Genomic DNA, 20035 nt, shown 5'->3' with positions numbered 1-20035 from the left:
GATACTTGCATTGTTTCTACCTTTTGGCTATTGCAAATAATGCAACAGTGAACATTGGCGTACAAATATTTGTTCCAGTCCCCAATTTCAATTCTTTGGGGTATATGCTGAGAAATGTGGAATTGCTAGGTCATATGGTAATTCTGTGTGAAAGGAAGAGTCGACACCAGTTGATGATCCACCGGAGAGAACCCGTTTATTAGGCAGCACACACACACATATATAGGGCTTTAAGGGGAAAGCTGATTGGCTTAAAATACAATCCCTACTTAGCATACCGCATGGGGTTTGGGGGGAGCTGATTTGTGTGTAATTCGCGCCGGCGGGAAGGAGAATACGGAAGAGAAGGGCCACCAGCGCCATGATGGGGTGTGGCCGAGAAGGGCTTATGTGATTGGGTGTGATCCCTTGGGGCATTTGGGTCCCTACACTGTGTTTAGCTTTAGAGTGTGTGGGGAGCTGCTGGCCAGTACGGGGATCCGAACCCTTGACCTTGGTCTTATAACACTGTACTCTAACCAACTGAGCCAACGGGCCAGCCCCTGGAGTGGCTTTCTTAATTGTTCATTACTGGTATATGGAAACACAAATGATATATGTTGTGTGTTGATCTTGCACCCTGCAACTTTGCTGAATTTGTTTACTAGCTCTAATGCATTTCTTGTGGAATCTTTGGGATTTTCCATGTATAGGATTGTGTCATCTGCCAATAGATACTTCTTCCTTTCTATAACACCACAATCTTTTGCATCACAGCATACTGGCCTATGATATATTTGACCCCTCAACCATCTTAAAATAAAATTCCTATATTTTCACAAGAAGTGTTAACTAGTAATGAGTCCTCTTGAACCAAGTTACTGCACTAAAGGGTAATGGGAATTTTAAGGAAGAGACCAAATTTTCAGCATTTAAAACAGCATTCAGTGTGAGCAAGAATGCGTGAGACTACCCATGGCACCTGGACAAGGGTCCTGGCCATCTAGAGCCTCTCTAACTTTGATAGCTTTGATTCAGGTACAAGTGCACAGAGACCACCGGAGCAGGTAGTAAAATAGGTGAAGGGCCCAAGGCAACTCCATGAGGGCTGGCTGTGTATCTGCTTTGTTCTCTGTTCTATCCATCCAGGGCCTGTCACAAAGATTCAGTATTTGTTGAATGACTAAATGAATGAAAGCCATGAATAGCAGGAAGAAACCTGCCTGGTGATTACAGTATATGGGTCTTTGTTTTGTTTTAGATCTTTTGGAGATTATAGACTCCTGAGAATCCAGTGAAAGCTGTAGAATCTTTCTCCAGAAAAACAACATACATGAATGCATTTAAATACAATTCTGCATATACTTTCAGGATGTTGTTTGATCACTCACCTCACATAAGTTAGGACTTCTGATTCCAGTGTAATCATTGTACTTCTTATCTTACTTTTATGTAACCTGAGAGGTTACATAACCAATCTCAGAATATCAGTGCAGGGACTGGAGACTGATTAGGGAAGCAAAAAACTACTGTGACAACTAGTGCTTGGGCCTCCAGGGCCTTGACTGTTCTTTGAATCAAGCACCAGAGTTAGACAGTAGAGTTATTTCTTGGACACACTCTGGACAAGTAGGGCTGTAGAAAACTATTGCCAGCAGCAGGAGGTGTCCTCTTGCTTCACTAGACATAAAGAAAGGGGCTGACTAGTGTCTCTGGCTATTTACTTAATTTTAGAGTTAATGTGTACACTCCCAAGTGCCAAGTGCAGCCAGGCACAAAGATAGTATTTTGACATTTCTGGTAATGATTAGGATTGTCCTGTTCCATAGGGTGAGAATTAGTAAAGATGACGCATTAGGTACGTACCTTGTCTTGATCTACTGATAGGGTCAGCCACATCTAGGCCTAGTTTGTTCCTTGAACCAAGTTGATACCTAACCACTTCAAAATTGATCTGCCCTCCAAAGTGAGTACTTCTTTGGGCTGGATCCGTCTACTGTAAACCCAGAGGAAGGGCACTATACCAAAATAGAGAGTGATGAGAGAAGCAGCAAGATGGCTGCAAAGCTAGTGACCATTTTAGGATCTTAGCCCGAGCACTGTTTGGAAGAGCTGTGGAAGAAACTGGTCTACAGCTAGGCCTGTAACTGGGCAGAAGGCTGTATAACATAGCCAAGACATCTTTTCTGTGTTGATGTTCTGGGGCTTGTTCCCCATGTAGAGGGCCTTGGATTGCAATAGAAAACAGCATGAAGAATGATGTGCTATGTTTTGGCATGTGAAAACTCCTGCAAGGCCAGAATGAGGCTTTTAATGGTCAAGTAGACATCAGAAGTCGCCCAGCCATTCTATCTTTCTAGGCTGCTCCTTGCTCCTGTGCTCTGCAGTGTTGATTCAATACTGTTTTTCTGCCACTTGCTGCTTTTTACACTGTGTTATTATCTAACAAATATTCATTGAGCGTCTGCCATGTCTGGACAGTGGATTGTTTGTGTCCATCCCACAACAAAGACAGAAGTTCCTTGAGGATAGGAGCTGACCTGCTCATTTTCCATGCAGTAGATGTTCAGTAAATCTTATTAAATTGATTAGGTAGAATTGTGTGGAAAGGATCCTGTAAAGACCACCAGAATCGCAAGTTAATTGGAAGGCATGAGGTCTGAGTGTTCTTGGCAGTTTTTAATACCTGACCAACCTTCTCCACCTTCCCATTGTTTTCCTCAGCTGCTTAGTATCCATCACAGTAATTTATTAGACCCCCTGTTTTCTGGCCTGTCTTTCTTCTCTTATTCTAATATGCCATTCTTCCTGTCCCCTCATCAGTTTGGAGAGGACCCTTGTTACTGACAAGGCTGAAAACCCGCTGATTAACACAGTGCTGTACTTCTCAGTGTTGATTCCAACTCTTCCCTCAGTGTTTCTGAAGGGCATGGGTATGGGGGCTGAGTTCTACTCAGGCATCTCTACTCAGATAATGGCTACCATTTACTTAGCTGGGTTTTCAGGTTAACAATTCCCATGTAGGACTTCATTTGATAATCTCAAGAACCTTCCAAAATCAGAAGGAAACTGAAACTTGGAGAACTTGAGCAGTTTGCCACAGTCACGTAGCCACTAAAAGTGGTAGAACCAAGACATTTCTTCCAGTCCTGCCATGTCCCAAAGTTCATGGCATGGGCCACCACACTGTGCCACCTTATACCTGTTTTAAGCAGACAAAAGCTTGCATCCTGTTGTAGTTTTAGGTAGGTCTCGCATTCAATTTATGCCTTTTTTTTTTTTTTTTTTTTTTTTTTAAATATGACCAGTAAGGTGATCTCAACCCTTGGCTTGGTGTTGTCAGCACCACGCTCAGCCAGTAAGCTAACCGGCCATCCCTATATAGAATCTGAACCCGTGGCCTTGGTGTTATCAGCACCACACTCTCCCGAGTGAGCCAGGGCCAGCCCCAATTTATGTCTTTATGTATCCTAAGTACACAATAAAGAACCTAGCTAGTGCTTTGATCAGAATAAACACCCCATCTACAATAGCTGCCACCTGAAAGTCCTTTATGCTCTCATTATCTGCATATGAGGCTTTATAAGGAGGCTTGGATGCTCCTTAGGACTTGTTTGGCTTTGGTCAGGGTTGCTTATGTTTATTCAACTGTTCAGGAACAGAGGTTCAAGGTTTCTTAGTACCAGCTTGGCAATTCTGGGCAAAAACCTAGAATGTGATTTTTTTTTTTTTTTTTTTTTGTCGTTTTTTCGTGACCGGCACTCAGCCAGTGAGTGCACCGGTCAGTCCTATATAGGATCCGAACCCGCGGCGGGAGCGTCGCTGCGCTCCCAGCGCAGCACTCTACCAAGTGCGCCACGGGCTCGGCCCTAGAATGTGATTTTTAACATCTTGAGATGTTAAAAGTATAATGGCATATCCAGCACATCCTGTCCTCACATCTGTGACATAGTTCATATCTGAAAAAGAGCTTGGCAAGTTTGAGAAATAGAAAGGAAGCTAGTGTGATGGGAGGGGAGGGGCAGAGTGGCATGAAATGAAGTCAGAGACGGAAAGAGGCAGGAGCCAGACAGACAGAGCCTTGAAGATCAGAGTTTGGATGTTAATCTTGCGCAGAAAGAAAGGGTTGCGGGGGAGGAGGTGTTAAAAAGCATCATGTTGATCTGGTTCTATTTATATTTTAAAAAGTCAATCTTCTACTGTCGTTAGGCCCTTGCACCTGCCACTTCTGCCCTCCAGAAGCTTGCTCTTTTGCTTGGCCATCTATTCCCAGCATCTGGGGGATATAAGCCTATTCTCTTCTCCCTTTTTCCTGCTTCTGCAGACTTCTCCAGAAAGTAGTTTCCAAGAGACCCAAATTATACGTGGAGTGCAAAATGAGTAAAGCAGTTTCCCTCCTTCAGAGAGTGCTGTGTAGTGGTATGTGTTAGGGGTGGGGAGGTAGTGGTAGAGGAGCAGAGAATGGAGATTCATTGGATGTGTCTGCCAGAATCCTGGAGTCCAAAATGCTAGACCTCGTAGAGGTTTGCTTTCCACAAATGCCAAATGGGAAGTACCTATCTGGCAGGGTTATTTTACAGAATACCACAAAAAGGAGGGGCAGGGTAGAGGGAAGGGAGGCGAGGTGGTTGGATGATGTCTTCAACTTCAAGTGCCACAGAACATCATAGAAGTAGGGAACTGGAATCGGGCTGTTGATTTGGGCCATCAGGAAATCCTTGGTGAAATGGTGGGAGCAATAGCCACAGTATGGTGGGTGGGGTCTGGCTGTAGGAGAGAAGGGTGACTGGGAGTTGGGATGATTGGACTGCTACGACATAGATTGTAGCAGGTGGCTCAGGGCAGGGTTGCTGGCCAGGTACAGCCAGATAGTAGTCTGGGGGAACTGGAGGTGGGAGTAGTTAGCAGGAGGTGAGAGCACCTTCACAGCCCCCAGGCTGGAGGGAAGAGCTCACCCAAGATGATGCAGGAGAGTGCTACCCAGGGCAAGATTTTCAGGAAGGTGAGATTTTGTTCTCTTCCACATTTATCAAACATCAGCTAAGGCAGTCTAAGATTATGTACTTAAGGCAAGATGTATGTTCTCTGGGCACCCGGAGTCCAGTCCTCAGTGCAGTGACCCATCTAGTAACAAGCAAAGGCAGGTGTGGCTTTGCCAGAGGCCTGTGTCAAAGTAGCAACAGTGGCAAGAGCAGAGCTGGCCTTCACTGTGCAAGGCCTGAGCTTTTTGCAGCAGACTTCTAAAGCTGACTCAGCAACTGTAGGATCTTTGGTGACTCCAGGCAAGCAGTCAATGTGCTAGACCAGTAGCTTTAGCTAAAGACCTCTCTTTTCAACATGAAATGTTGCACAGAACCCCAATATATGCCAGATTAAAAAGTTTAAGTATAAATGTATTTTGTGAGTTGATATTTATAAGAATTTCTTAAAAAAGCAATTGGGGGTAATAGTTAAGTGTTACAGTGGGCAGGAGAGATAGGAAATAACATTAGGAATGACAGATGCAGTCTTATGTTAGCTCCCAGCATACATTTTATTTCTAACTTTATTTTGTTGCAAGTGGTGGTAGATGTTTTTAAGCCTTTAGATATTTGGGGGATAGTCTTCAGTAAGACACATGGCAGAAGAAGCTTCATTCCAAGGAAAGTCTGCATAAAAAGCAGCTTACCAGGGCAGCACAAGTTAATGTGTCAGAGGTTATAACTTTATAAAATATAATTTTAAAAAATTGAAGTCCCAGTCAGACATTTGTTGGACCCTGGACCCTTAAAGCACCTTCCTATAGTCTGTGGATGTCCAGAACAATTTGAAAACCACTTCCAAAGTAAAATTCCTACCTTCTTGATGAGCAGACCAGCCCCTAACTGGTGCCTATCCTGTGGCAGTAAATAGAATTCTTATCACCCTGCAGTTTTAAGATTCTCAGAGCTGGGCTTCCTTCCCCCAACAACTGCACCACGGAGGGGGCAGGGAATGGACAACTCAGGGAGACATCATTGCTGCTCAGGGGAGGTGGCCTGGTAAAAGAGATCTTGGTGACAGCAATTCCATCCCATGTAAATTTGGGTGGAGATGGATTTTTTTGTAATGTACCTTTTTGTATGACTTTAACCGTTCTCAGAGAGTCATGAGTTCATTTCTGTCCTGTTGGGGTTGGTAGCCAGTATGGGGGTAGGGAAAGGCTGCCTTGTGCTCAGAGCTGCTTCTCTTGTCATGCATTCTTGCCAACTGAGGAGACGTGCACTGGGCTTATTGCTAATGACTTACCTTTGGCACTGCTTGATTTTTAGGTTTAAGCCCTGAAAAAAAGATTAGCCCTGAAAAAAAATTTAATAGTTTCCTATGAATAGGATATTATTTGTGATTTAATGTAAACTTTTTCTTGTTTGCAGAGAAATACTAACTTTGTCTTCTTTATCCCTACAGGTTGGTGACATTGTGAAAGTCACAAGGATGAACATAAATGGCCAGTGGGAAGGCGAGGTGAATGGGCGTAAAGGGCTTTTCCCCTTTACACACGTCAAAATCATTGACCCTCAAAACCCAGAAGAAAACGAGTGATTGCTGTTGCCCTGCTTCCTGCTGCTTTGTTGTTCTGCCTGTCATAGTCTCCTTTGAAGTGGGAAAGCATTCTCTCTCATAGGCAAGTTACACTGCATTGCCGACGTCCAGCTTTCTGCAGACTGGCAGTCTCTCATACACATTTGGAATGCACACAGTGGCTGCCTCATGGCATTTGTATCATAGTCGTATTGTCAAAGAATAGCCGATTTTAGAATTCTTTTGCATCATAAACTGGAAATACTAGTGGAAGCACACAAGTGGAGAGAAGTTGACAAGGAAAGGGTCTTCCTTCTCATTGCCCTGTTTGTACTTGGGACTGATTCTGTCATGTTCGTCAGAGAAAGCTTGAGGCTGTGGTGAAATAGTGCACATTGCTATTCCACAAAGCAGTGACTTAGCTGCCATCTTGTTTTTCTTTGGACAATAGAGGAAATGAACCTTAAGGAAGAGACAATTCTAAACCCCCCACCCCAAATATAGTTTTTCTTTTGGTTTGGTTTGGTTTGGTTTTGGAAGACTAATTAGACTTGTGTGTTCTGAACAGGATTTTAAGTAGCAGGTTGGATTTTTGTGATAGTCCAAGGAATGACGCCTGCCTCTGAGCTTCTAAACTGGAGCCTTTGTAACTAAAGGAATATGAAAAGAACCCCGAAGCAGAGGCCTCTACTGTCTTGGTTGCCAGTAGTTCCTTGTTTTGCCATATAGCAAACAACACAAAAGAAGTCAGCAGTCGTGTGCACAGCCTCTTGGATTACTTTGTCTCCAGAAGCATCAGAGTGGGGGTGCTTTAGGGAAACCTTTGCTTGCTTGCTTTGCCAGTGACAGGATCAGGGGTGGGGGAGTGGTGGAGCACTTGGCCAATTTTCTGTCCAGCTTTTCAGTGAATGTACCCTTTAAGGTACAGGACTTAAATTTTTTAAAAAGTGAGGTTCTTCATAGAATCATTGGATTTATTAATGAATCATTAAATCAAATCATTAAATTATACTCACCGAAGCCCAGTCCTCCCTGCCCCCAGCCCAACCTTACCAGGCTGTCAGAGAGAGATAGTGCTGCTAATACTGGTTCCACAGTCTTAAGGGTCTGTGATGCTCCCAAGCAAAGGAAATGCAAACTCTGGAAATTGGTTAATGAGTTTGTCGAGTGCTTTAGTAACTGGGGAGAACCATTAAACAATTTACCATTAACTCAGTGTGTTGATGTTAAAGCTTTTTCCTTTTAGTTAAAAGAGGTCTGTTCATACAAGCCAGCTGGTACCAATGTGTGTGACCTATCCCTCATCTGTTGCACGCAGCAGACTAGAATTCTGGAATCTTTTTTTTTTTTTTTTTGTCTTTTTGTGACCAGCCGCACTGCACTCAGCCAGTGAGCAGCGCACCGGCAATCCTTATATAGGATCCGAACCCGAGGGCGGGAGCACTGCTGCGCTCCCAGCGCCGCACTCTCCCAAGTGCGCCACAGGGTCGGCCCTAGAATTCTGGAATCTTTATTCAGTTCAGTCTGCTCTCCCTTCTGGGCCCTGGTGAAGACGAGCCTCAGCTCAGAATGCATACAGCAGATCTAGAAATATAGCAACAACCTAATGAGTAACTGTGTCATTTACTGAGCATCTGCTGTAACTATGGCCCTGTCTGTGGAGATTCTTAGATTTTGGGCTTAGAGCAATATATTCTGGTGACAGAACCAGTGAAACAACCATTTTTCTTTTCTTCTTTTTCCAATTTTTCTTTAAATCAGTATTCCATCAGGCAGGTAACTGCCATATTAAAGAATCTTGAGGGCCGAGCCCGTGGCGCACTCGGTAGAGTGCTGCGCTGGGAGCGCGGCGACGCTCCCGCCGCGGGTTCGGATCCTATATAGGAATGACCGGTGCACTCACTGGCTGAGTGCCGGTCACGAAAAAACGACCAAAAAAAAAAAAAAAAAAAAAAAAAGAATCTTGAGAGTGTTCTTGTGAAAAAATTAATGGTCAGTTGGGAAAAATATCAACATGGTTGTCCATCTTCCTAACCAGTGAGAATTGTGGCCACCTCCTGCTCTGAAGTTTGTCCGTTGCAGTTACCTTTTCTGTTTAGGTCTGTTTGGTCAGCTTGTTCTGAGTTCAGGCCCAGCCTAGCACCCACAAGTGGTGGGCATGTGATAGAGTCCCCAAACTCTGCCCTGAAACAGCACTTGCTTTTCTGCCGGTGATCCAGTTCAGCCTTACCCTTGTTGGCACCTGCACTTGAGTGAGGAGTTGAGCATAAGGTGGAATGTGTGCCTTGTTCAAAGAGAGCACAAACCCTAAGGCCTTTTAAAACCAGATTTAAAAAAAATGAAAAAACATTTAGCTGAAGGGCTCCACCTTTTAATTTGATAGGGTTGGCTCAGAGCAAAAGAAGTATGTGGCTGTTTTGGAAAGCAAGGTTTCTTTTCAGCCATGTCACTGAGCAATAGCAAGACCCACCTTGTGTGCAGCACTTGAGAATCAAAACACCCCATAAGCCTAGGGTTTGGCTTCGTAATGAACCAGCTTATTACTTTAGCCTAGGTAAATGTCTCCAGGGCTGCCCAGGAGATTCAGTGCTCAAAATAAAGTGAACCTTGAGTTCTGAACTTTCAAGAAATGTGCCAAAAGTAGTAACTTTTTGACTTGGAACCTTATTAGTTTTTTAATGGGGCAGGGCACTTCTCTTTTTCACACTAAATATGTGAAAAGCAGCACCCCTGCCTCAGCTTCATGCCTGGGTTCCCCACTGGTCTGGGAAGACATTTGTGCTTCATAGAGCAATGCATATCTGACCCAGATGGTTTCTTTTTATGATTGTTCATTACTGCTACTTGATGTGTTCTACTGTGTTAAGAAAATATTTGGATGTTAAATTAACTCATTATGGTTTTTCACCTGGGAAGGAAACAAATTATGTACTAGAGGGCATTTACAGTTTCATTAAAAACTTGTTTATCCTGGGAAGGACCTCCAATACAGGTATTGCCCTGTCATGTCTGTGCTGTATTACCACCTGATGACATGGTTGACGAAGAGGAGGATGCATTGACTGGCTGCCATTTGATGACTTTGGTCACCCAAGCTAAACATCTTCTGTGCTCATGGTTGGAAAACTGAAAGGAGGGAAGGACAGCTTACACCCTCCTTGGAGCTCACGCATCCCTGTCACTGTGCTAGCTTTCCTTTACAGCTGTTTACAGACAAGGCGGGCCTGAGACAGATGGCCACTGCTCTTGTAATGTTTGCTCAGAGGAATATGAACATTTTTTTTTTTTTTTTGAAAAGGGATGACATGGTTTTGTGCCAGGTGTTTATAATTTAACCCTTTAATATTATGTTCATTAACCTCTTAAAATGAACGAATTATTGATTGTCTTAACACAGTACCTAAGACTAATGCTTTTCTGTGGACACCACTGAGCTCTGCCTCAAACTCCACCCTCTGGGACCAGAGAACTATGTCCCTGGTAACTGCTGTCAGTGTGGACACTGAGCTGGTTGTATATTCTAAAGGAATGGAAGGACAGTTCTCTGAGACAGGATTGTTGTCCCTACAGGAGGAACAGTGGCCTTGCTTCTAGACGGTCTTCACTGTGTGTTTTAAAACAACAACAACATAAAACTCTTTTGACCTATAACTTAAAGATCATAAACTTCAGGCAATAATATTTTCTGTGTAAGCTTTTAAAATTATTTTTGGGGATCATAGCTTGTTTTATTTTGTGCTATAAAATTAACAGTATTAAATGACTTATATTCTTAGAACACATCGAGTGTCTTTTCTTAACAGATTAGTGCCTTTTTATTTTTGTATTCCATTTTACGTTACTGGTCCCAGCATCAAAACCCTTGTTTCCATGGCCTGTTTGTACATTGTCTCAATAAAACTTGCATCAGCTGGTGGTGGCGGTGGCTTTGGTGTTTCAGTGTCTCCTCAGTCAGCCCCCACCAGCACCCGAGCAGTTGAGCAGTGGTTAAACCTCTGGTGTTCCTCAGAGACCCAGCCGCGCTGCTGCTGACAACTGAGGGCTAGAGTGGGGACTTGCATCAGCCCTTTCCCACACTCAGGCACCCAGAAGAGGACAACTTGGAGCCTCCTTCCAAAAAAGAAGACTCTGGATCCTAGTGTGTGAGCATAGTGGGTGCTGTATGGGAGCCTGGTGCTCAGTCTCAGCCTTCTGAGCATGAGGTAGTATTTCCCATGAGTTGCACCACCGCAAAAAAACTTGGATGTTTTTCCTTCTTCTGGGCACCCATATATGAAGTATTCTGTTAAATATTTGTTCAGCATGAGCTAGCAGAATCGAATGGTTTCAAGCAGCCTCATCCCAGGTCAGGGCATGGTATCTGTCCACCTTTCTTTTTTTTTTTTTTTTCCACCTCAGTCTTTCCTTTGCATAACCACTACCCCCACAGACTCCCTCCTTCTTTTTTTTTTTTTTAAATTTTATTTTGTCGATATACATTGTAGCTGATTAATGCTCCCCATCACCAAAACCTCCCTCCCTTCTCCCTCCCCCCCTCCCTGTCCAGCTTTCTTAAGTCCTTTTCTGTTCCTGTCTGTATATGGCCTTCCTGATGACTCTGGAGGACCTTCAAGTGGACAACTTGAAGTGTTGGGGAGTCCACTGACTTCCCTAAAGGCCTCATACTGACGACACAACCCCTCAGCCAGTCCCTGTCCCCACTACCCCAGCTCTCAGCACATTTTATCCTATACTCTATTTCCATGCCTATTTATGTGTGTATTGACAGGTCCAAATTTTCTTGTGGTATTTCTCAGGAAATAATATCAATCCATATTTATGTAGAACTATGCTGCTAAAATGTAGTCCCTGGCTCCTACTTTCAGGGTTCTTCTGAATTGGAAAGAAAAGTCTGTCTTCAATGGAAATATCAAAACTCAAATTATTCTGGAAGAAACAAAACCCCAGAGATACCTTTGAAGAATACCTTCTGTTTGAAATGGTTTGTATCCTGGTCAGCAATGCTGGACTGGTTTCCTCTGGGAAGCCCTTGGACGTGGGACCCCGCGTGGGTGCTTCTGCTAGATCAGCGGCAGAGCTCTCCGGCAGAGGCTAGCTCCTGGCTCTTGAAACCATACCCCAAGGGACAGCCGGTTGGCTCACTTGGGAGAGTGTGGTGCTGACAACACCATGTCAAGGGTTAAGATCCCCTTACCTGTCATCTTTTTTAAAAAAAAACAAAAAACAAAAACCTTACCCCTGCAGCAAAAATTTGACACCTGATACAGCAAGGCTTTTCTCGCAGGCCCCTCTCCATTTCGTCGTTCTGGGAGGCTCTTTGGCCAAGTGGGTGGCCCCCAGCCAACTGTTATGACCTAACCTTGCTCTTGCAGTCTTCCGTGCACACCCCGGTTCTTAAGAGGGCAGCGAGCAGGACTGCCCCGTTTGTAGTCAGAGCTGGAACGCAGGGGAATCCTGGCGAGATGGGGAAGTTATGATGCCTGTTCCAGAGCGGAGGCCCTTTGGAGCCAAGCGGTTTCGGGAAGGCTTTCTGGCTGTCTAGAGGAAGGGAAATACAGGTAATCCAGGCCAAGGGAGCAGCTCGGGCTGAAGGCCGGGAGAGCGCCGGGCTTTGCCTTAACGTGCGTTCCCTTCCTGATTCCTGAGACTCGGTGACCTGCAGCCTTCAGACATCACCGCTTGTCCTCTACCAGGTTGATTTCATGGGACTGGGTGCTGGAGCTTTTAACGTTCTCCAGAGGGGGGAGTGTTAATATGCTGCGAAGTTTAAGAATCACTTTCCAATAACCCCTTCACTCTGCGGCTCTAGTTCCTGGACGCCCTCGGACAAAGGGCTGTGGTCCATCTTCTGCCCGGTGATGTAAGAGGGAGGCCGGGGTCCGCCGGGACTCCGGCCGGTGGCCAGGGCGGCTGGATCCCAGCCCCGCGCGGGGTCAGACTCCACTTCTGGGCGCCCTCCCTGCCCGCCTCTGGGGGGAGACCCAGCGGGTGGACAGTCCCGGTCGCCGGCGGCAGGGCAGCCCACAGGCGGGGTCAGGGGCCCCTGAACAGACGAGCGGGCTCGACACGCGCCTGGTTCCGGCAGGCGTGCTCAGCGACACCGCTGCAGCGCCGGCCCCTGCGCGGCCGCATCACTTGGACCCTGGACGACCACCTCGTCTGCCGGTTCTCATGACTACTACCACCTCGGCGCCCACCTGTCCGGGCCGCGCCCGGCTCTGCATCCTCTAGACCCCTTACACCGGGCCCCATCTCCAGACCAAGCTACAGCCGGTCCCCACACTGTCGCAGCCGAGGTGGGGTGGGGAGCGGGCGGCGGTGAGACGGACGCTCAACAGGGCCATCGCATTTCCCCTTTCAAGACTTCCTGGGCTTTTGGCCCTGAGTAACCTGTGCCCTTGAAAGGTCCCGGAGGGGAGGCGAGGAGCTCGAAGCTCTGCCAGTGCTAGCAGGGAGCGAGGCCCCGCTGGAGGGCCCCGGGGAACCCACTATTCAGGATAAGGAGTCTGAAGGAGGAAGAAAGGAAGGACGACGGACGAGGGGAAGCCCTCTGAGCGGGTGCTCGCAGCCCCCCAACAGCCAAGTCCAGGAGGGAAGGAGTGAGTGGTCTGCCCAGTAACTGCCTCCGGGGCGGGGGCCAAGAGGAGGAGGGGTCTGGACAGGGCTGCCAGGAGAGGGACCCAGGCCCCCGTGCCAGCCTGCAGGAATGGCGGTTTGCAGCCCACCTGAGCTCACTAAGAATAGCACCGAGGAATTCGGGGAATTCTACTTTGACATTGAAGGAAAAACATCCGTAAGATGTAGCATTCAAGAGACAGGTGTCTGATGAAAGATCTCCCTCCACTTTGTCCCTTACACTCCCCAGAGTTTTCTGACTTTCAGTTTATTTTAGAATTAGTCTATAACATACAAGCACATACATTGTATGTATTATACAATCTTTTTTTCCCTCTACACAAAGGTAACATAGATAGCTGTTCTCCACCTTGCTTTATCCCCCAAATCTGTTTTAGAGATTGTTGTGAATCAGCATATTGTCTTTGTTCCCTTCCATTAGCTGTATAGTATCCCATGAGATGGATGTACTGTCACTCATTTGACAGTCCACTATTGAGGACATTTAGGTCCTTCCCAATCTCAGGTGTTCCTCTGAGTGGGATAGCTAGGTCAAAGGCTCAGAGCATTTGCAATTTTTTTTTTTTTCTTGGCGACTGGCTGATACAGGAACCAAGCCCTAGACCTTGGTGTTATCAGCACCATGCTCTAACCAATGAAGCTACCCAGCCAGTCCAGCATTTGCAATTTTGCCAGCTGTTGTCAAATAGCCCTCTGTAGGAATTGCTTCAATTTACACTTTCACCAGTAATGTATAAGAAAATAGAATGCTATTACATCCTGTACTAGTCCTTTTTGTGTGATATAAGACAATACCTGAGACGGGGTGATTTACAAAGAATGAAATTTATTTGTTTACAGTTTCTGAGGCTGGGAAATCCAAAGTCCATCTGGTGGTGGCGACAGTTACCCAGGAGTCTCACATTGCAAGATGGTGGCAGCAGAGAAAGCAGAGAGAGCAAGAGAGACTCTCCTCTTCTTTTAAAGCCCTCAGGACCACGCCCCTGACCACCATTTTTAATCCATTCACTACTGCACGGTCCTACAATCCAATTCTTTCTTCAAGGCTCCACCTTTCAATTACCATAATAGGATTTCCCACCCTCTTAACAGTCACACTGGGGGCTAAGTTTCTAATACATAAAACTTAGGGGACACAATTCAAGCTTCAGTGAGTTTTGGGGGGACATAATGCAATCCACTACACACTCCTTCTGTAGACACCTTTTATGGCTGAACAATATTCCAACATGTGGCTAAGAGAGCTATACTAGTCCATCTGTCATGTGCGGAGGTTTTTGCCGATCCTCTTTTTTTTTTTTTGGCAATTGGCCAGTACAGGACTGCATACCCTTGGTGTTACAAACACCGTGCTCTAACCAACTGAGCTAACCAACCAGCCCTGTTGCCGATCTTTTGATGATAGAAAATCCTCAGAGGGGCCGGCCCGTGGCTCACTCGGGAGAGTGCGGTGCTGATAACACCAAGGCCCCGGGTTCGGATCCCATATACGGATGGCCGGTTCGCTCACTGGCTGAGCGTGGTGCTGACAACACCAAGTCAAGGGTTAAGATCCCCTTACCGGTCATTTAAAAAAAAAAAAAAAAAAAAAAAAAGAAAATCCTCAGAGGATCTAAGGGCCATGGGAGCAGGGCCAACCCTACAGCCTTTTCCCCATGCGTCTCCTGACCTCTTGCCCCACCCTTACCCCTTCTAGTCCAAGGCTAGTTCTATTTGCTGGTATGTTTCTTTCCTGAAGACACATGTAATGAAAACCCTTCACCCAGCTCCTCCTGGTCCTTCCATATTAGCCCTTCTCCATGCCAGGGCCTTGCCCAGGACTCAGTGCCCAAGTTAGACTAGACTGGCACATTCTGAGTTCCCTGGAATTTGCTGTCTTACCTCCTTGCCTTTGCCCACACTGTTGCTTCTGCCTGGATGCTCTTCTCCACCCCTCTGGTAAACTCCTACGGGCCCACCTGTCCTCAGCTCCTGCCACCTCCCTCCTTGAGGACTGGGATTAAGACTGTTGCCCCAGAGTCTGGGAACAGGATTGTACTGGTAGCAAATCCAGCAACTTGTGGAGGGCAATGGCTGAAGAAGTCGGTGGAGCTGGAGCTGACCTTGAACACAGAGTTGGAGAGCCCTAGCTAGTCCAGTGGGTGCTGGGGACACCTTGGTCACACCTATGTAGAAAGACCTGGGTTGGGGAGAAGCTCGGCTGCAATAGCCAGGGTGAGGCAGGGAGTCAGGGATGGGGCAGAAAATGGGGTTGGCTCAGACTCCAATCCCCCAGCCTATGTTTCCCTACGAATAAATCACCACGCAGCTGTGGTCACCACTTGCTGCCAGCTTGCCCCTCAGCACAGCTGGCCTGGGCTCAGGTGTTGGCTGTGTTGTATCAGTCCCTCAACATTTCCAGGGGTTCAGTCAGTTAAATTAAAGTCTCCCCACCTGGAAGCCAACCTCAGCCTTCAGGGAAGAGGACCCTAGACCTGCCCTCTGCCCTCAGAAACCCAAGGCTCAGGGAGGGCGCTGCATACCCTAAGGCCGGCCTCCAGGGGGCGCCAGTGTCAATCCCATAGTTAGACTTCGAAGCTTGCTCACTTTCTTACCTAAAAAAGGACCATCCTGCACACTCTTGCTTGGTGACACTAGGTTGAAGGGAGTTGGGGAACAGGGGAGACTGACAGCAGAGGGTGGATGTAAGGAGGGCAGGGACAAGCTTGCTGCATAGTGGTGGTGCTCCAGGGCTAGGAGTGCTTAGGAATCAGCCCCTCTCCCAGGCCATGGGCTGATCCTCCCCATACTCACTGCTCAAACCTCAGCAACCCCCTCCCTACCTTTGGGGTGTCTGCTGGGTCTGGGGGAAGCTCTCAGGCACCCCAGGTCACCTCACTGAAGCCCAATCATTTGCCCTATGTGGTGTTGCCAACGCTGCTGGAATGCTATCGCCTTTCCAGAATCATCCTCGGGGCAAGATCAGGACCTCCCTCCTGAGTCTTCCTGGGTCCCCTTGTCCACATGCACCACCCCCAAGTCTGAGGGCCCTTCATGAAGCAGCACTCCTAGGCTGCCTTCAGTTTTAGCTTTTGCTTCATGAAGATCTAGCAATTTCTGCCCCACCATGGGGCAGCAGGAACCTCAAGCCCAGTCCTCAGGGCTAAGGGTGATACAATGGACTTGCCCCATGTCAGGGCTTCACTTGCCCCATGTCAGTATGTCTCCCCAGGTTGTTGGCCTCCTCACAGCCCCCACACTGACCTGTCTCCCAAGTTTTATCTCAGATACTCCAAACTCAGCAGCTCCCACCCCATTTCCTGAGCACTGCCTATGTCCCATGCCTGTCTCTGCACCTGTCATGGTGTCCTGGCAGCAGTCCCATGGGGGAGTGCACTACAGTTAGCCCCACATGTCCTGGGGAAGCTGGGGCAGAGCTCTGTGACTGCCTGGGTCACGAAACAGGACTTGAACTGTGTACTGGAGACCCTGTAGCCTTGTCTCAGCCTGCTGGCCTCTCCTCTCCCACTCCCACACCTCCACCTCACAGCTTAACACAGCAGAGCCAGCCTGCCAGTGTTCAAGGCCCTGCTCTGCCACTGATCAGCTGTGTGAATTTGGGGAGTCCCCAAGCTCTCTGAACTTCAGTTTCTCCATCTAGGAAATAGAGATGATACAAAGAGACCCTTCCTTCTCAGTTCCTGCTGCCCCATGGTGGGGCAGAAATTACTAGATCTTCATGGAGCAAAAGCTAAAACCAAAAGCGGCCTAGTAGAGCTGCCTCATGAAAGGCCCTCAGACTTGGAGGTGGTGAAAGGAATAAATGCATGCAAAGTCACAGCCATGGTTATTTATGTGGCACATTGTCTTCTTGACTAGGGTGTGACTCTAAGGGGGGAGGTGGTAAGATCAGCAGGTATGTACTAAGGGGGCCAACTGGTTGGAGGCCAAGAGCACCAGTCCCAAGCAGTGCCATCTGCTCAGTGACAGGACCCCTTCTGTGGCAGTGGCAATAATCACACCGTGGAAATGACACATAGCCACAGAAGATTGGCTTAAGCCGAACCATATGTGCCCTCCAGGCACAGGCACCACACCACCTGCCTGAGTGTGGCTCATGCAGGTCCCGGTCCTGCTCCTGGGCAAGAATCAGCCTCCCTGAGCCATCTTCCCCATATATAAGATGTGGTGAAGGGCAGGGAATAGGGTTGTGCTTGCCTACATCTATAAGATGGATGGGTGGGGCATGAATAAGGGACTACCTGGGAAAGTTGGCTAGGCCTGGCAGTAATGCCTGCTGTCATTATTGTCCTCCTTACAGGAGAGGAGAGTAAGGCCCAGAAAGGGGAAAGATGGGGGGAAAAAAACAAAACAAAACAAAACAAAAAAAGAGGACCCACCACAAGCTGCCAAAGAAGCCATAATAGGACAAAACATCACTTCCCTGGAATGTGAGTTATTCATTCATTTCCTGCATAGTGTCTGCACTCCAGTGGGCTGGGGGGACAAGCTTTACCTGGCCACAACGCAGAGACCCAGACAGTCAGGATAGAGAAACACCGGGTGCTAGGAGCCAGGATAACCAGCCTGATAGAGCTGGGGGAGACTGGTCAGGGAGGAGGCTTCTTGGAGGAGGGCGCGCAACACCAGGGGCGTCACGGTTTGTGGAGACCCAGGAAATTCTTTTTTTTTTTTTTTTTTATGTTTCTAAAAGTACTGAGTTTATTTTAAAGCATTGCATCAAGTTTGAATCACCATAAACAAACCCATGTCTTCATTATATGTTGATTTTGGCAAAGAGTACAGACTTGCATACAACGGATATGATAAAGTAGTTGAAAGTAAAAGGTATTTGCTTTTAGTAATAAAGTACTATGTAACTAAAGTACAATATGTACATCTTCTGGGTAAGTGATTTATGCCATATTTTTTATCTTTTTATTTATTTATTTATTTTTAAAGATGACCGGTAAGGGGATCTTAACCCTTGACTTGGTGTTGGCAGCACCACGCTCAGCCAATGAGCGAACTGGCCATCCGTATATGGGATCCGAACCCGGGGCCTTGGTGTTATCAGCACCGCACTCTCCCGAGTGAGCCACGGGCCGGCCCTTTTTTTTTTTTTTTTTTATCTTTTTAGAAGTCTTCAGAATTAATATTTTTAGTTTCCCTTTTCATCTGATACTTGTGCTTTTCACTGGAATAGAGGCATATAAAAGATCGATTAATGCATTCACACAATATATGCCTAAACTGAAACAAAAAGGTCAGATATTTGAGAGATAGTGGCATTTATGATCACAACTTGCTTTAAAGGGGGGAAAACCACTAAGATTTCTTTTAGTGAAAACTCAAGGAAAACCAATCTTGGGCAATGAATGCCAACCTATTTTAAAATATTTAATTAAAAGTCTGAGCTCTTTGCAGAGGATGCCATTTTAAACTTGCTTGCCATTCCACTTCCATGACATACACATGCGTATTTCAATGAGTCAAGCAACTTAGAAACATGATGTCATCATAGCTATGTAGTTAAACAAGGAACTTGTCAACTGAATGCATCTATTGCTTTTTTTTGTGGAAAGTCATGTATTCTGTATGCAATGATAGGCTACATTCAGAAGCCAGGATAACTTGTGGTTCAATACATAGAAGTTTCATCTACAAAAGACTGGGAATGTTATAATTATCGCAGGAAATTACAATGTTTAACATATCATAAACATTTCCTGCAAGTACTTTTTAATCACAATAACATCACATCAAAAAGTTACTTATTCTTGTACAGTAAGTTAATGAGGCAATTTGGGAACAAGAGACAGATATTCTCTCTCTCTTCCTCTTTTTTAAATTCCCCAACATTAAGCTGTAGATATACTTAAGCTGCAATAATAATACCAAAAAAGGCATAGGGTGCTTTCTTTGTAAAAATCACTGAAGTGGGGCCGGCCCGTGGCTCACTCGGGAGAGTGCGGTGCTGATAACACCAAGGCCACGGGTTCGGATCCCATATAGGGATGGCCGGTTAGCTCACTGGGTGAGCGTGGTGCTAACAACACCAAATCAAGGGTTAAGATCCTCTTACCGGTCATCTTTAAAAAAAAAAAAAAAAAATCACTGAAGTGTCTAAAAATGCCTTGGCAGATAACAATACTATTCTATGATATCTACTTAAAATTTTATTATCATCTCCCATTCTCCTCACCATAATGTTCACATTTTAATTATGTATTCATTTTGATTGTTTGCATGTGAAAACACCAACTAATCTATTATTTATTTATTTATTTATTTATTTATTTTGTCATTTTTGTGACCAGCCGCACCGCGCTCAGCCAGTGAGCGAACCGGCCATCCTTATATAGGATCCGAACCCGCGGCGGGAGCACTGCCGCGCTCCCAGCACCGCACTCTCCCGAGTGCGCCACGGGGTCGGCCCCTAATCTATTATTTCAACAATAAGCCTATTTCTTTTGAAGCCAAGATAATTTTGTTATTGTATAAAAGCAACGGAGACTTGTTTTTCAAGATGCTTAAAAGGCAGAAAGCTGAAGTTTCATGCTCGCTGCTTTGCCTGGACTTCTGCTTCCTTTGAACCAGGTGGTGCTGTCAAGCCTAAAAAGGCATATACTGCATTATTTTCTCTGGCTTCAAAGAAGGCATCATAGTCCCCACGGTACTGGCTTTCATTGAAAATCTGAGGTGGCAGGGGGTACCCTGTGGCTGGTCGACTGTTTTCTGGTACATTTTCTCTCATCCACTTCCTATTCTCTTCATTGGCTGCAATATCTTTTTCTTCAAATCCTATTTTGTTGGCTTCTAAGAAACCAAGCACATCTTGCTGCTGCTTCTGAATCGCCGTAGAGCCAGGGGAAGATGCAATATGTACACGGATCACCAT

The 20035-nt window shown here is 46.3% G+C and overlaps 2 protein-coding genes across 2 annotated transcripts in view; one reads left to right on the top strand and one right to left on the bottom strand.

Annotated features, from left to right (window-relative positions):
- CRKL (CRK like proto-oncogene, adaptor protein) overlaps positions 1-10446 on the top strand; it is a 30935-nt gene extending 20489 nt beyond the window's left edge. The window contains exon 3 of the mRNA XM_063086779.1: positions 6406-10446. Within this exon, the coding sequence (XP_062942849.1) occupies positions 6406-6540 (135 nt within the window). The 3' untranslated portion in view covers positions 6541-10446. The remainder of the gene's footprint in view (positions 1-6405) is intronic.
- A 9244-nt stretch (positions 10447-19690) lies between these two features.
- LOC134371185 (adapter SH3BGRL-like) lies at positions 19691-20035 on the bottom strand. Its single transcript, XM_063088212.1, has one exon. The coding sequence runs from the start codon at positions 20033-20035 to the stop codon at positions 19691-19693; it is 345 nt and encodes a 114-aa protein (XP_062944282.1).

Source organism: Cynocephalus volans, chromosome 2, assembly GCF_027409185.1.
Source record: "Cynocephalus volans isolate mCynVol1 chromosome 2, mCynVol1.pri, whole genome shotgun sequence".
In the NCBI taxonomy this organism is placed as follows: Eukaryota; Metazoa; Chordata; class Mammalia; order Dermoptera; family Cynocephalidae; genus Cynocephalus; species Cynocephalus volans.
Note: the sequence above shows the minus strand (reverse complement) of the source record. Positions and strands in the feature narration are given on the sequence as shown.